This window comes from Hyla sarda, unplaced genomic scaffold, assembly GCF_029499605.1.
Source record: "Hyla sarda isolate aHylSar1 unplaced genomic scaffold, aHylSar1.hap1 scaffold_386, whole genome shotgun sequence".
NCBI lineage: Eukaryota > Metazoa > Chordata > Amphibia > Anura > Hylidae > Hyla > Hyla sarda.
This window is the reverse complement of record NW_026610405.1, coordinates 22,246-40,264: the sequence shown is the minus strand read 5'-3', so window position 1 is coordinate 40,264 and position 18,019 is coordinate 22,246. Positions and strand designations below refer to the sequence as shown.

At 41.6% G+C, this 18,019-nt stretch overlaps 1 protein-coding gene across 1 annotated transcript in view; it reads left to right on the top strand.

Annotated features, from left to right (window-relative positions):
* The window catches only part of PLEKHA5 (pleckstrin homology domain containing A5), a gene marked incomplete at its 3' end in the record, with an annotated part of 118,862 nt that overhangs the window by 79,100 nt on the left and 21,743 nt on the right, over positions 1 to 18,019 (top strand). The window contains 1 exon segment of the mRNA XM_056553818.1: positions 2,490 to 2,591. Within this exon segment, the coding sequence (XP_056409793.1) occupies positions 2,490 to 2,591 (102 nt within the window).

The window sequence follows — 18,019 nt, the reverse complement described above, 5'->3', positions numbered from 1 at the left end:
ATGACTACACGAGGACCGTACATAACTCTACATGAGGACCGTACATAACTCTACATGAGGACCATAGATGACTCTACATGAGGACCATAGATGACTCTACATGAGGACCGTACATAACTCTACATTAGGACCATAGATGACTACACGAGGACCATAGATGACTCTACATGAGGACCATAGATGACTCTACACGAGGACCGTAGATGACTCTACACGAGGACCATAGATGACTCTACATGAGGACCATAGATGACTCTACATGAGGACCATAGATGACTCTACATGAGGACCATAGATGACTCTACACGAGGACCATAGATGACTCTACATGAGGACCATAGATGACTCTACATGAGGACCATAGATGACTCTACATGAGGACCATAGATGACTCTACATGAGGACCATAGATGACTACACGAGGACCATAGATGACTCTACATGAGGACCATAGATGACTCTACCTGAGGACCGTACATGACTCTACATGAGGACCATAGATGACTCTACATGAGGACCATAGATGACTCTACATGAGGACTGTACATGACTAGATGAGGACCCTAGATGACTGTACACAAGGACCCTAGATGACTCTACAAGAGGACCCTAGATGACTCTACACGAGGACCCTAGATGACTCTACACGAGGACCGTAGATGACTCTACGCGAGGACCGTAGGTGACTCTACGCGAGGACCGTAGGTGACTCTACGCGAGGACCGTAGGTGACTCTACGCGAGGACCGTAGGTGACTCTACGCGAGGACCTGACGGTACGCGCGGACCCCAGGTGACGGTACGCGCGGACCCCAGGTGACGGTACGCGCGGACCCCAGATGACGGTACGCGCGGACCCCAGATGACGGTACGCGCGGACCCCAGATGACGGTACGCGCGGACCCCAGATGACGGTACGCGCGGACCCCAGATGACGGTACGCGCGGACCCCAGATGACGGTACGCGCGGACCCCAGATGACGGTACGCGCGGACCCCAGATGACGGTACGCGCGGACCCCAGATGACGGTACGCGCGGACCCCAGATGACGGTACGCGCGGACCCCAGATGACGGTACGCGCGGACCCCAGATGACGGTACGCGCGGACCCCAGATGACGGTACGCGCGGACCCCAGATGACGGTACGCGCGGACCCCAGATGACGGTACGCGCGGACCCCAGATGACGGTACGCGCGGACCCCAGATGACGGTACGCGCGGACCCCAGATGACGGTACGCGCGGACCCCAGATGACGGTACGCGCGGACCCCAGATGACGGTACGCGCGGACCCCAGATGACGGTACGCGCGGACCCCAGATGACGGTACGCGCGGACCCCAGATGACGGTACGCGCGGACCCCAGATGACGGTACGCGCGGACCCCAGATGACGGTACGCGCGGACCCCAGATGACGGTACGCGCGGACCCCAGATGACGGTACGCGCGGACCCCAGATGACGGTACGCGCGGACCCCAGATGACGGTACGCGCGGACCCCAGATGACGGTACGCGCGGACCCCAGATGACGGTACGCGCGGACCCCAGATGACGGTACGCGCGGACCCCAGATGACGGTACGCGCGGACCCCAGATGACGGTACGCGCGGACCCCAGATGACGGTACGCGCGGACCCCAGATGACGGTACGCGCGGACCCCAGATGACGGTACGCGCGGACCCCAGATGACGGTACGCGCGGACCCCAGATGACGGTACGCGCGGACCCCAGATGACGGTACGCGCGGACCCCAGATGACGGTACGCGCGGACCCCAGATGACGGTACGCGCGGACCCCAGATGACGGTACGCGCGGACCCCAGATGACGGTACGCGCGGACCCCAGATGACGGTACGCGCGGACCCCAGATGACGGTACGCGCGGACCCCAGATGACGGTACGCGCGGACCCCAGATGACGGTACGCGCGGACCCCAGATGACGGTACGCGCGGACCCCAGATGACGGTACGCGCGGACCCCAGATGACGGTACGCGCGGACCCCAGATGACGGTACGCGCGGACCCCAGATGACGGTACGCGCGGACCCCAGATGACGGTACGCGCGGACCCCAGATGACGGTACGCGCGGACCCCAGATGACGGTACGCGCGGACCCCAGATGACGGTACGCGCGGACCCCAGATGACGGTACGCGCGGACCCCAGATGACGGTACGCGCGGACCCCAGATGACGGTACGCGCGGACCCCAGATGACGGTACGCGCGGACCCCAGATGACGGTACGCGCGGACCCCAGATGACGGTACGCGCGGACCCCAGATGACGGTACGCGCGGACCCCAGATGACGGTACGCGCGGACCCCAGATGACGGTACGCGCGGACCCCAGATGACGGTACGCGCGGACCCCAGATGACGGTACGCGCGGACCCCAGATGACGGTACGCGCGGACCCCAGATGACGGTACGCGCGGACCCCAGATGACTCCGGGCTCCTTCATTTGTTCCGGTCCTTCTTGCAGGAATTGGAGAGATCGTGGAGAGAATATGACAAGTTGGAGCGAGATGTCACCACCGCAAGAAACCAGATGAGGGAAGATCTAGAGCGTCTGGGGGAAGTGCAGGTAAGACATGTCCATCATCATATCACCCCCCTGTATATGGGGCAGTAGTGTAATACATGGTGTATAGTATATAGTGTCCATCATCATATCACCCCCCTGTATATGGGGCAGTAGTGTAATACATGGTGTATAGTATATAGTATATAGTGTCCATCATATCATCCTCCTGTGTAGGGGGCAGTAGTGTAATACATGGTGTATAGTATATAGTATATAGTGTCCATCATATCATCCTCCTGTGTATGGGGCAGTAGTGTAATACATGGTGTATAGTATATAGTATATAGTGTCCATCATATCATCCTCCTGTGTATGGAGCAGTAGTGTAATACATGGTGTATAGTATATAGTATATAGTGTCCATCATATCATCCTCCTGTGTATGGGGCAGTAGTGTAATACATGGTATATAGTATATAGTATATAGTGTCCATCATATCATCCTCCTGTGTATGGGGCAGTAGTGTAATACATGGTGTATAGTATATAGTATATAGTGTCCATCATATCATCCCCCTGTGTATTGGGCAGTAGTGTAATACATGGTGTATAGTATATAGTGTCCATCATATCATCCTCCTGTGTATTGGGCAGTAGTGTAATACATGGTGTATAGTATATAGTATATAGTGTCCATCATCATATCACCCCCCTGTATATGGGGCAGTAGTGTAATACATGGTGTATAGTATATAGTGTCCATCATATCACCCCCCTGTATATGGGGCAGTAGTGTAATACATGGTATATAGTATATAGTATATAGTGTCCATCATATCCTCCCCCTGTGTATGGGGCAGTAGTGTAATACATGGTGTATAGTATATAGTATATAGTGTCCATCATATCATCCTCCTGTGTATGGGGCAGTAGTGTAATACATGGTGTATAGTGTATAGTATATAGTGTCCATCATATCATCCTCCTGTGTATGGAGCAGTAGTGTAATACATGGTGTATAGTATATAGTATATAGTGTCCATCATATCATCCTCCTGTGTATGGGGCAGTAGTGTAATACATGGTATATAGTATATAGTGTCCATCATATCATCCCCCTGTATATGGGGCAGTAGTGTAATACATGGTGTATAGTATATAGTATATAGTGTCCATCATATCACCCCCCTGTATATGGGGCAGTAGTGTAATACATGGTGTATAGTGTATAGTATATAGTGTCCATCATATCACCCCCCTGTATATGGGGCAGTAGTGTAATACATGGTGTATAGTATATAGTGTCCATCATATCATCCTCCTGTATATGGGGCAGTAGTGTAATACATGGTGTATAGTATATAGTATATAGTGTCCATCATATCACCCCCCTGTATATGGGGCAGTAGTGTAATACATGGTATATAGTATATAGTGTCCATCATATCATCCTCCTGTGTATGGAGCAGTAGTGTAATACATGGTGTATAGTATATAGTATATAGTGTCCATCATATCATCCCCCTGTGTATGGGGCAGTAGTGTAATACATGGTATATAGTATATAGTATATAGTGTCCATCATATCATCCCCCTGTGTATGGAGCAGTAGTGTAATACATGGTGTATAGTATATAGTATATAGTGTCCATCATATCATCCTCCTGTGTATGGGGCAGTAGTGTAATACATGGTGTATAGTATATAGTATATAGTGTCCATCATATCATCCTCCTGTGTATGGAGCAGTAGTGTAATACATGGTGTATAGTATATAGTATATAGTGTCCATCATATCATCCTCCTGTGTATGGGGCAGTAGTGTAATACATGGTGTATAGTATATAGTATATAGTGTCCATCATATCATCCCCCTGTGTATGGAGCAGTAGTGTAATACATGGTGTATAGTATATAGTATATAGTGTCCATCATATCATCCTCCTGTGTATGGAGCAGTAGTGTAATACATGGTATATAGTATATAGTGTCCATCATATCATCCTCCTGTGTATGGAGCAGTAGTGTAATACATGGTGTATAGTATATAGTATATAGTATATAGTGTCCATCATATCATCCTCCTGTGTATGGGGCAGTAGTGTAATACATGGTGGTATAGTATATAGTATATAGTGTCCATCATATCATCCTCCTGTGTATGGGGCAGTAGTGTAATACATGGTGTATAGTATATAGTATATAGTGTCCATCATATCATCCTCCTGTGTATGGAGCAGTAGTGTAATACATGGTGTATAGTATATAGTATATAGTGTCCATCATATCATCCTCCTGTGTATGGGGCAGTAGTGTAATACATGGTGTATAGTATATAGTATATAGTGTCCATCATATCATCCTCCTGTGTATGGGGCAGTAGTGTAATACATGGTATATAGTATATAGTGTCCATCATATCATCCTCCTGTGTATGGGGCAGTAGTGTAATACATGGTGTATAGTATATAGTGTCCATCATATCATCCCCCTGTGTATGGAGCAGTAGTGTAATACATGGTGTATAGTATATAGTGTCCATCATATCATCCTCCTGTGTATGGGGCAGTAGTGTAATACATGGTGTATAGTATATAGTATATAGTGTCCATCATATCATCCTCCTGTGTATGGGGCAGTAGTGTAATACAGGGTGTATAGTATATAGTATATAGTGTCCATCATATCATCCTCCTGTGTATGGGGCAGTAGTGTAATACATGGTGTATAGTATATAGTATATAGTGTCCATCATATCATCCTCCTGTGTATGGGGCAGTAGTGTAATACAGGGTGTATAGTATATAGTGTATAGTGTCCATCATATCATCCTCCTGTGTATGGAGCAGTAGTGTAATACATGGTGTATAGTATATAGTATATAGTGTCCATCATATCATCCTCCTGTGTATGGGGCAGTAGTGTAATACATGGTGTATAGTATATAGTATATAGTGTCCATCATATCATCCCCCTGTGTATGGAGCAGTAGTGTAATACATGGTGTATAGTATATAGTATATAGTGTCCATCATATCATCCCCCTGTGTATGGAGCAGTAGTGTAATACATGGTGTATAGTATATAGTATATAGTGTCCATCATATCATCCCCCTGTGTATGGAGCAGTAGTGTAATACATGGTGTATAGTATATAGTATATAGTGTCCATCATATCATCCTCCTGTGTATGGAGCAGTAGTGTAATACATGGTGTATAGTATATAGTGTCCATCATATCATCCTCCTGTGTATGGGGCAGTAGTGTAATACATGGTGTATAGTATATAGTATATAGTGTCCATCATATCATCCCCCTGTGTATGGGGCAGTAGTGTAATACATGGTGTATAGTATATAGTGTCCATCATATCATCCTCCTGTGTATGGGGCAGTAGTGTAATACATGGTGTATAGTATATAGTATATAGTGTCCATCATATCATCCCCCTGTGTATGGAGCAGTAGTGTAATACATGGTGTATAGTATATAGTATATAGTGTCCATCATATCATCCTCCTGTGTATGGAGCAGTAGTGTAATACATGGTGTATAGTATATAGTATATAGTGTCCATCATATCATCCTCCTGTGTATGGGGCAGTAGTGTAATACATGGTGTATAGTATATAGTAGGGATGTAAGAAAAAATCGATTCTCGCGATAATCGCGATTTTTCATTTGCCGATACAGAATCGATTCAAAATATTTTTGAATCGATTCTTTTAGGGATGTGGAATTTTTAATAAAACACACTTTATCTTACCTGCCAACGAGCCCGCGGAGCTCCGGTACAGGTGTTCGGTCCCCGGGCTGTATTCTTCTTACTTCCTGTTAGTCCGGCACGTCACACGGAGCTTCAGCCTATCACCAGCCGCAGCGATGTCCCGCCTCCGCTGGTGATAGGCTGAAGCTCCATGTGACGTGCCGGACTAACAGGAAGTAGGAAGAATACAGCCCGGGGACCGAACACCTGTACCGGACTGTACCGGAGCTCCGGGGGCTCGTTGACAGGTAAGATAAAGTGTGTTTTATTTTATTTTGCAGCACCGGAGTACTAGATCGCCGCTGTCAAAGCTGACAGCGGCGTCTATTGGGATCTATGAATGCTCCCAGGTGGGCGATATATCGCGATGTATCGTCACCTAGACGGTATCGCGATATATCGCGATATATCGAATCGCCACACTGGTATCGCGATTCGAATCGAATCGCCAAATTCTTGGCGATTCACACCCCTAGTATATAGTATATAGTGTCCATCATATCATCCCCCTGTGTATGGAGCAGTAGTGTAATACATGGTATATAGTATATAGTGTCCATCATATCATCCCCCTGTGTATGGGGCAGTAGTGTAATACAGGGTGTATAGTATATAGTGTCCATCATATCATCCCCCTGTGTATGGGGCAGTAGTGTAATACATGGTGTATAGTATATAGTATATAGTGTCCATCATATCATCCCCCTGTGTATGGGGCAGTAGTGTAATACATGGTGTATAGTATATAGTATATAGTGTCCATCATATCATCCTCCTGTGTATGGGGCAGTAGTGTAATACATGGTGTATAGTATATAGTATATAGTGTCCATCATATCATCCCCCCTGTGTATGGGGCAGTAGTGTAATACATGGTGTATAGTATATAGTATATAGTGTCCATCATATCACCCCCCTGTGTATGGGGCAGTAGTGTAATACATGGTGTATAGTATATAGTATATAGTGTCCATCATATCACCCCCCTGTGTATGGGGCAGTAGTGTAATACATGGTGTATAGTATATAGTATATAGTGTCCATCATATCATCCTCCTGTGTATGGGGCAGTAGTGTAATACATGGTGTATAGTATATAGTATATAGTGTCCATCATATCATCCTCCTGTGTATGGGGCAGTAGTGTAATACATGGTGTATAGTATATAGTATATAGTGTCCATCATATCATCCTCCTGTGTATGGGGCAGTAGTGTAATACATGGTGTATAGTATATAGTATATAGTGTCCATCATATCATCCCCCTGTGTATGGGGCAGTAGTGTAATACATGGTGTATAGTATATAGTATATAGTGTCCATCATATCACCCCCCTGTGTATGGGGCAGTAGTGTAATACATGGTGTATAGTATATAGTATATAGTGTCCATCATATCACCCCCCTGTGTATGGGGCAGTAGTGTAATACATGGTGTATAGTATATAGTATATAGTGTCCATCATATCATCCTCCTGTGTATGGGGCAGTAGTGTAATACATGGTGTATAGTATATAGTATATAGTGTCCATCATATCATCCTCCTGTGTATGGGGCAGTAGTGTAATACATGGTGTATAGTATATAGTATATAGTGTCCATCATATCACCCCCCTGTGTATGGGGCAGTAGTGTAATACATAGTGTATAGTATATAGTATATAGTGTCCATCATATCATCCTCCTGTGTATGGGGCAGTAGTGTAATACATGGTGTATAGTATATAGTATATAGTGTCCATCATATCATCCTCCTGTGTATGGGGCAGTAGTGTAATACATGGTGTATAGTATATAGTATATAGTGTCCATCATATCATCCTCCTGTGTATGGGGCAGTAGTGTAATACATGGTGTATAGTATATAGTATATAGTGTCCATCATATCATCCCCCTGTGTATGGGGCAGTAGTGTAATACATGGTGTATAGTATATAGTATATAGTGTCCATCATATCCTCCCCCTGTGTATGGGGCAGTAGTGTAATACATGGTGTATAGTATATAGTATATAGTGTCCATCATATCATCCTCCTGTGTATGGGGCAGTAGTGTAATACATGGTGTATAGTATATAGTATATAGTGTCCATCATATCATCCTCCTGTGTATGGGGCAGTAGTGTAATACATGGTGTATAGTATATAGTATATAGTGTCCATCATATCATCCCCCTGTGTATGGGGCAGTAGTGTAATACATGGTATATAGTATATAGTGTCCATCATATCATCCCCCTGTGTATGGAGCAGTAGTGTAATACATGGTGTATAGTATATAGTATATAGTGTCCATCATATCATCCTCCTGTGTATGGGGCAGTAGTGTAATACATGGTATATAGTATATAGTATATAGTGTCCATCATATCATCCTCCTGTGTATGGAGCAGTAGTGTAATACATGGTGTATAGTATATAGTATATAGTGTCCATCATATCATCCTCCTGTGTATGGGGCAGTAGTGTAATACATGGTGTATAGTATATAGTATATAGTGTCCATCATATCATCCTCCTGTATATGGGGCAGTAGTGTAATACATGGTGTATAGTATATAGTATATAGTGTCCATCATATCATCCTCCTGTGTATGGGGCAGTAGTGTAATACATGGTGTATAGTATATAGTATATAGTGTCCATCATATCATCCTCCTGTGTATGGAGCAGTAGTGTAATACATGGTGTATAGTATATAGTGTCCATCATATCATCCTCCTGTGTATGGAGCAGTAGTGTAATACATGGTGTATAGTATATAGTATATAGTGTCCATCATATCATCCTCCTGTGTATGGGGCAGTAGTGTAATACATGGTGTATAGTATATAGTATATAGTGTCCATCATATCATCCCCTGTGTATGGGGCAGTAGTGTAATACATGGTGTATAGTATATAGTATATAGTGTCCATCATATCATCCTCCTGTGTATGGAGCAGTAGTGTAATACATGGTGTATAGTATATAGTATATAGTGTCCATCATATCATCCCCTGTGTATGGGGCAGTAGTGTAATACATGGTGTATAGTATATAGTATATAGTGTCCATCATATCATCCTCCTGTGTATGGAGCAGTAGTGTAATACATGGTGTATAGTATATAGTATATAGTGTCCATCATATCATCCTCCTGTGTATGGGGCAGTAGTGTAATACATGGTGTATAGTATATAGTATATAGTGTCCATCATATCCTCCCCCTGTGTATGGGGCAGTAGTGTAATACATGGTGTATAGTATATAGTATATAGTGTCCATCATATCATCCTCCTGTGTATGGGGCAGTAGTGTAATACATGGTGTATAGTATATAGTATATAGTGTCCATCATATCATCCTCCTGTGTATGGAGCAGTAGTGTAATACATGGTGTATAGTATATAGTGTCCATCATATCATCCTCCTGTGTATGGAGCAGTAGTGTAATACATGGTGTATAGTATATAGTATATAGTGTCCATCATATCATCCCCTGTGTATGGGGCAGTAGTGTAATACATGGTGTATAGTATATAGTATATAGTGTCCATCATATCATCCTCCTGTGTATGGAGCAGTAGTGTAATACATGGTGTATAGTATATAGTATATAGTGTCCATCATATCATCCTCCTGTATATGGGGCAGTAGTGTAATACATGGTGTATAGTATATAGTATATAGTGTCCATCATATCATCCTCCTGTGTATGGGGCAGTAGTGTAATACATGGTGTATAGTATATAGTATATAGTGTCCATCATATCATCCTCCTGTGTATGGGGCAGTAGTGTAATACATGGTGTATAGTATATAGTATATAGTGTCCATCATATCACCCCCCTGTGTATGGAGCAGTAGTGTAATACATGGTGTATAGTATATAGTATATAGTGTCCATCATATCATCCTCCTGTGTATGGGGCAGTAGTGTAATACATGGTGTATAGTATATAGTATATAGTGTCCATCATATCATCCCCCTGTGTATGGAGCAGTAGTGTAATACAGGGTGTATAGTATATAGTATATAGTGTCCATCATATCATCCTCCTGTGTATGGGGCAGTAGTGTAATACATGGTATATAGTATATAGTATATAGTGTCCATCATATCATCCTCCTGTGTATGGGGCAGTAGTGTAATACATGGTATATAGTATATAGTGTCCATCATATCATCCCCCTGTGTATGGAGCAGTAGTGTAATACATGGTGTATAGTATATAGTATATAGTGTCCATCATATCATCCCCCTGTGTATGGGGCAGTAGTGTAATACATGGTGTATAGTATATAGTATATAGTGTCCATCATATCATCCTCCTGTGTATGGGGCAGTAGTGTAATACATGGTGTATAGTATATAGTATATAGTGTCCATCATATCATCCCCCTGTGTATGGAGCAGTAGTGTAATACATGGTATATAGTATATAGTATATAGTGTCCATCATATCATCCCCCTGTGTATGGGGCAGTAGTGTAATACAGGGTGTATAGTATATAGTGTCCATCATATCATCCCCCTGTGTATGGGGCAGTAGTGTAATACATGGTATATAGTATATAGTGTCCATCATATCATCCCCCTGTGTATGGGGCAGTAGTGTAATACATGGTATATAGTATATAGTGTCCATCATATCATCCCCCTGTGTATGGGGCAGTAGTGTAATACATGGTGTATAGTATATAGTATATAGTGTCCATCATATCATCCCCCTGTGTATGGGGCAGTAGTGTAATACATGGTGTATAGTATATAGTATATAGTGTCCATCATATCATCCCCCTGTGTATGGGGCAGTAGTGTAATACATGGTGTATAGTATATAGTATATAGTGTCCATCATATCATCCTCCTGTGTATGGGGCAGTAGTGTAATACATGGTGTATAGTATATAGTATATAGTGTCCATCATATCATCCTCCTGTGTATGGGGCAGTAGTGTAATACATGGTATATAGTATATAGTGTCCATCATATCATCCTCCTGTGTATGGAGCAGTAGTGTAATACATGGTGTATAGTATATAGTATATAGTGTCCATCATATCATCCTCCTGTGTATGGGGCAGTAGTGTAATACATGGTGTATAGTATATAGTATATAGTGTCCATTATATCATCCCCCTGTGTATGGAGCAGTAGTGTAATACATGGTGTATAGTATATAGTATATAGTGTCCATCATATCATCCTCCTGTATATGGGGCAGTAGTGTAATACATGGTGTATAGTATATAGTATATAGTGTCCATCATATCATCCTCCTGTGTATGGAGCAGTAGTGTAATACATGGTATATAGTATATAGTGTCCATCATATCATCCTCCTGTGTAGGGGGCAGTAGTGTAATACATGGTATATAGTATATAGTGTCCATCATATCATCCTCCTGTGTATGGAGCAGTAGTGTAATACATGGTGTATAGTATATAGTATATAGTGTCCATCATATCATCCTCCTGTGTATGGGGCAGTAGTGTAATACATGGTGTATAGTATATAGTATATAGTGTCCATCATATCATCCCCCTGTGTATGGGGCAGTAGTGTAATACATGGTGTATAGTATATAGTATATAGTGTCCATCATATCATCCTCCTGTGTATGGGGCAGTAGTGTAATACATAGTGTATAGTATATAGTATATAGTGTCCATCATATCATCCCCCTGTGTATGGGGCAGTAGTGTAATACATGGTGTATAGTATATAGTGTATAGTGTCCATCATATCATCCTCCTGTGTATGGGGCAGTAGTGTAATACATGGTATATAGTATATAGTGTCCATCATATCATCCTCCTGTGTATGGGGCAGTAGTGTAATACATGGTGTATAGTATATAGTGTCCATCATATCATCCCCCTGTGTATGGAGCAGTAGTGTAATACATGGTATATAGTATATAGTGTCCATCATATCATCCTCCTGTGTATGGGGCAGTAGTGTAATACATGGTGTATAGTATATAGTATATAGTGTCCATCATATCATCCCCCTGTGTATGGAGCAGTAGTGTAATACATGGTGTATAGTATATAGTATATAGTGTCCATCATATCATCCCCCTGTGTATGGAGCAGTAGTGTAATACATGGTGTATAGTATATAGTATATAGTGTCCGTCATATCATCCTCCTGTGTATGGGGCAGTAGTGTAATACAGGGTGTATAGTATATAGTGTATAGTGTCCATCATATCATCCTCCTGTGTATGGAGCAGTAGTGTAATACATGGTGTATAGTATATAGTGTCCATCATATCATCCTCCTGTGTATGGGGCAGTAGTGTAATACATGGTGTATAGTATATAGTATATAGTGTCCATCATATCATCCTCCTGTATATGGGGCAGTAGTGTAATACAGGGTGTATAGTATATAGTGTCCATCATATCATCCCCCTGTGTATGGGGCAGTAGTGTAATACATGGTATATAGTATATAGTGTCCATCATATCATCCCCCTGTGTATGGGGCAGTAGTGTAATACATGGTATATAGTATATAGTATATAGTGTCCATCATATCATCCCCCTGTGTATGGAGCAGTAGTGTAATACATGGTGTATAGTATATAGTATATAGTGTCCATCATATCATCCCCCTGTGTATGGAGCAGTAGTGTAATACATGGTGTATAGTATATAGTATATAGTGTCCATCATATCATCCTCCTGTGTATGGGGCAGTAGTGTAATACATGGTGTATAGTATATAGTATATAGTGTCCATCATATCATCCCCCTGTGTATGGGGCAGTAGTGTAATACATGGTGTATAGTATATAGTGTCCATCATATCATCCCCCTGTGTATGGAGCAGTAGTGTAATACATGGTGTATAGTATATAGTATATAGTGTCCATCATATCATCCTCCTGTGTATGGGGCAGTAGTGTAATACATGGTGTATAGTATATAGTGTCCATCATATCATCCCCCTGTGTATGGGGCAGTAGTGTAATACATGGTGTATAGTATATAGTGTCCATCATATCATCCCCCTGTGTATGGGGCAGTAGTGTAATACATGGTGTATAGTATATAGTATATAGTGTCCATCATATCATCCTCCTGTGTAGGGGGCAGTAGTGTAATACATGGTGTATAGTATATAGTATATAGTGTCCATCATATCATCCCCCTGTGTATGGAGCAGTAGTGTAATACATGGTATATAGTATATAGTATATAGTGTCCATCATATCATCCTCCTGTGTATGGGGCAGTAGTGTAATACATGGTATATAGTATATAGTGTCCATCATATCATCCCCCTGTGTATGGAGCAGTAGTGTAATACATGGTGTATAGTATATAGTATATAGTGTCCATCATATCATCCCCCTGTGTATGGGGCAGTAGTGTAATACATGGTGTATAGTATATAGTATATAGTGTCCATCATATCATCCTCCTGTGTATGGGGCAGTAGTGTAATACATGGTGTATAGTATATAGTATATAGTGTCCATCATATCATCCCCCTGTGTATGGGGCAGTAGTGTAATACATGGTGTATAGTATATAGTGTCCATCATATCATCCCCCTGTGTATGGGGCAGTAGTGTAATACATGGTGTATAGTATATAGTATATAGTGTCCATCATATCATCCCCCTGTGTATGGGGCAGTAGTGTAATACATGGTGTATAGTATATAGTGTATAGTGTCCATCATATCATCCTCCTGTGTATGGGGCAGTAGTGTAATACAGGGTGTATAGTATATAGTGTCCATCATATCATCCCCCTGTGTATGGGGCAGTAGTGTAATACATGGTATATAGTATATAGTGTCCATCATATCATCCCCCTGTGTATGGGGCAGTAGTGTAATACATGGTATATAGTATATAGTGTCCATCATATCATCCCCCTGTGTATGGGGCAGTAGTGTAATACATGGTGTATAGTATATAGTATATAGTGTCCATTATATCATCCTCCTGTGTATGGAGCAGTAGTGTAATACATGGTGTATAGTATATAGTATATAGTGTCCATCATATCATCCTCCTGTGTATGGGGCAGTAGTGTAATACATGGTGTATAGTATATAGTATATAGTGTCCATCATATCACCCCCCTGTGTATGGGGCAGTAGTGTAATACATAGTGTATAGTATATAGTATATAGTGTCCATCATATCATCCTCCTGTGTATGGGGCAGTAGTGTAATACATGGTGTATAGTATATAGTATATAGTGTCCATCATATCATCCCCCTGTGTATGGGGCAGTAGTGTAATACATGGTGTATAGTATATAGTATATAGTGTCCATCATATCATCCTCCTGTGTATGGGGCAGTAGTGTAATACATGGTGTATAGTATATAGTATATAGTGTCCATCATATCATCCTCCTGTGTATGGAGCAGTAGTGTAATACATGGTGTATAGTATATAGTATATAGTGTCCATCATATCATCCTCCTGTGTATGGAGCAGTAGTGTAATACATGGTATATAGTATATAGTGTCCATCATATCATCCTCCTGTGTATGGAGCAGTAGTGTAATACATGGTGTATAGTATATAGTATATAGTGTCCATCATATCATCCCCCTGTGTATGGGGCAGTAGTGTAATACATGGTGTATAGTATATAGTATATAGTGCCCATCATATCATCCTCCTGTGAATGGAGCAGTAGTGTAATACATGGTGTATAGTATATAGCGTCCATCATATCATCCTCCTGTGTATGGAGCAGTAGTGTAATACATGGTGTATAGTATATAGTATATAGTGTCCATTATATCATCCTCCTGTGTATGGAGCAGTAGTGTAATACATGGTGTATAGTATATAGTATATAGTGTCCATCATATCATCCTTCTGTGTATGGGGCAGTAGTGTAATACATGGTGTATAGTATATAGTATATAGTGTCCATCATATCACCCCCCTGTGTATGGGGCAGTAGTGTAATACATGGTGTATAGTATATAGTATATAGTGTCCATCATATCATCCCCCTGTGTATGGAGCAGTAGTGTAATACATAGTGTATAGTATATAGTATATAGTGTCCATCATATCATCCTCCTGTGTATGGAGCAGTAGTGTAATACATGGTGTATAGTATATAGTATATAGTGTCCATCATATCATCCCCCTGTGTATGGAGCAGTAGTGTAATACATGGTGTATAGTATATAGTATATAGTGTCCATCATATCATCCCCCTGTGTATGGGGCAGTAGTGTAATACATGGTATATAGTATATAGTGTCCATCATATCATCCCCCTGTGTATGGGGCAGTAGTGTAATACATGGTGTATAGTATATAGTATATAGTGTCCATCATATCATCCTCCTGTGTATGGGGCAGTAGTGTAATACATGGTGTATAGTATATAGTATATAGTGTCCATTATATCATCCTCCTGTGTATGGAGCAGTAGTGTAATACATGGTGTATAGTATATAGTATATAGTGTCCATCATATCATCCCCCTGTGTATGGGGCAGTAGTGTAATACATGGTGTATAGTATATAGTATATAGTGTCCATCATATCATCCTCCTGTGTATGGGGCAGTAGTGTAATACATGGTGTATAGTATATAGTATATAGTGTCCATCATATCACCCCCCTGTGTATGGGGCAGTAGTGTAATACATGGTGTATAGTATATAGTATATAGTGTCCATCATATCATCCCCCTGTGTATGGGGCAGTAGTGTAATACATGGTGTATAGTATATAGTGTATAGTGTCCATCATATCATCCTCCTGTGTATGGGGCAGTAGTGTAATACATGGTGTATAGTATATAGTATATAGTGTCCATCATATCATCCTCCTGTGTATGGGGCAGTAGTGTAATACATGGTGTATAGTATATAGTATATAGTGTCCATCATATCATCCTCCTGTGTATGGAGCAGTAGTGTAATACATGGAGTATAGTATATAGTATATAGTGTCCATCATATCATCCTCCTGTGTATGGAGCAGTAGTGTAATACATGGAGTATAGTATATAGTATATAGTGTCCATCATATCATCCTCCTGTGTATGGAGCAGTAGTGTAATACATGGTGTATAGTATATAGTGTCCATCATATCATCCTCCTGTGTATGGAGCAGTAGTGTAATACATGGTGTATAGTATATAGTATATAGTGTCCATCATATCATCCTCCTGTGTATGGGGCAGTAGTGTAATACATGGTGTATAGTATATAGTATATAGTGTCCATCATATCATCCTCCTGTGTATGGGGCAGTAGTGTAATACATGGTATATAGTATATAGTATATAGTGTCCATCATATCCTCCCCCTGTGTATGGGGCAGTAGTGTAATACATGGTGTATAGTATATAGTATATAGTGTCCATCATATCATCCTCCTGTGTATGGGGCAGTAGTGTAATACATGGTGTATAGTATATAGTATATAGTGTCCATCATATCATCCTCCTGTGTATGGAGCAGTAGTGTAATACATGGTGTATAGTATATAGTGTCCATCATATCACCCCCCTGTGTATGGAGCAGTAGTGTAATACATGGTGTATAGTATATAGTATATAGTGTCCATCATATCATCCTCCTGTGTATGGGGCAGTAGTGTAATACATGGTGTATAGTATATAGTATATAGTGTCCATTATATCATCCTCCTGTGTATGGGGCAGTAGTGTAATACATGGTGTATAGTATATAGTATATAGTGTCCATCATATCATCCTCCTGTGTATGGAGCAGTAGTGTAATACATGGTGTATAGTATATAGTATATAGTGTCCATCATATCATCCTCCTGTGTATGGGGCAGTAGTGTAATACATGGTGTATAGTATATAGTATATAGTGTCCATTATATCATCCTCCTGTGTATGGGGCAGTAGTGTAATACATGGTGTATAGTATATAGTATATAGTGTCCATCATATCATCCTCCTGTGTATGGAGCAGTAGTGTAATACATGGTGTATAGTATATAGTATATAGTGTCCATCATATCATCCTCCTGTGTATGGAGCAGTAGTGTAATACATGGTATATAGTATATAGTGTCCATCATATCATCCTCCTGTGTATGGGGCAGTAGTGTAATACATGGTGTATAGTATATAGTGTATAGTGTCCATCATATCATCCCCCTGTGTATGGGGCAGTAGTGTAATACATGGTGTATAGTATATAGTATATAGTGTCCATCATATCATCCTCCTGTGTATGGGGCAGTAGTGTAATACATGGTGTATAGTATATAGTATATAGTGTCCATCATATCATCCTCCTGTGTATGGGGCAGTAGTGTAATACATGGTGTATAGTATATAGTATATAGTGTCCATCATATCATCCCCCTGTGTATGGGGCAGTAGTGTAATACATGGTGTATAGTATATAGTATATAGTGTCCATCATATCATCCCCCTGTGTATGGGGCAGTAGTGTAATACATGGTATATAGTATATAGTGTCCATCATATCATCCCCCTGTGTATGGGGCAGTAGTGTAATACATGGTGTATAGTATATAGTATATAGTGTCCATCATATCATCCCCCTGTGTATGGAGCAGTAGTGTAATACATGGTGTATAGTATATAGTATATAGTGTCCATCATATCATCCCCCTGTGTATGGAGCAGTAGTGTAATACATGGTGTATAGTATATAGTATATAGTGTCCATCATATCATCCCCCTGTGTATGGAGCAGTAGTGTAATACATGGTGTAT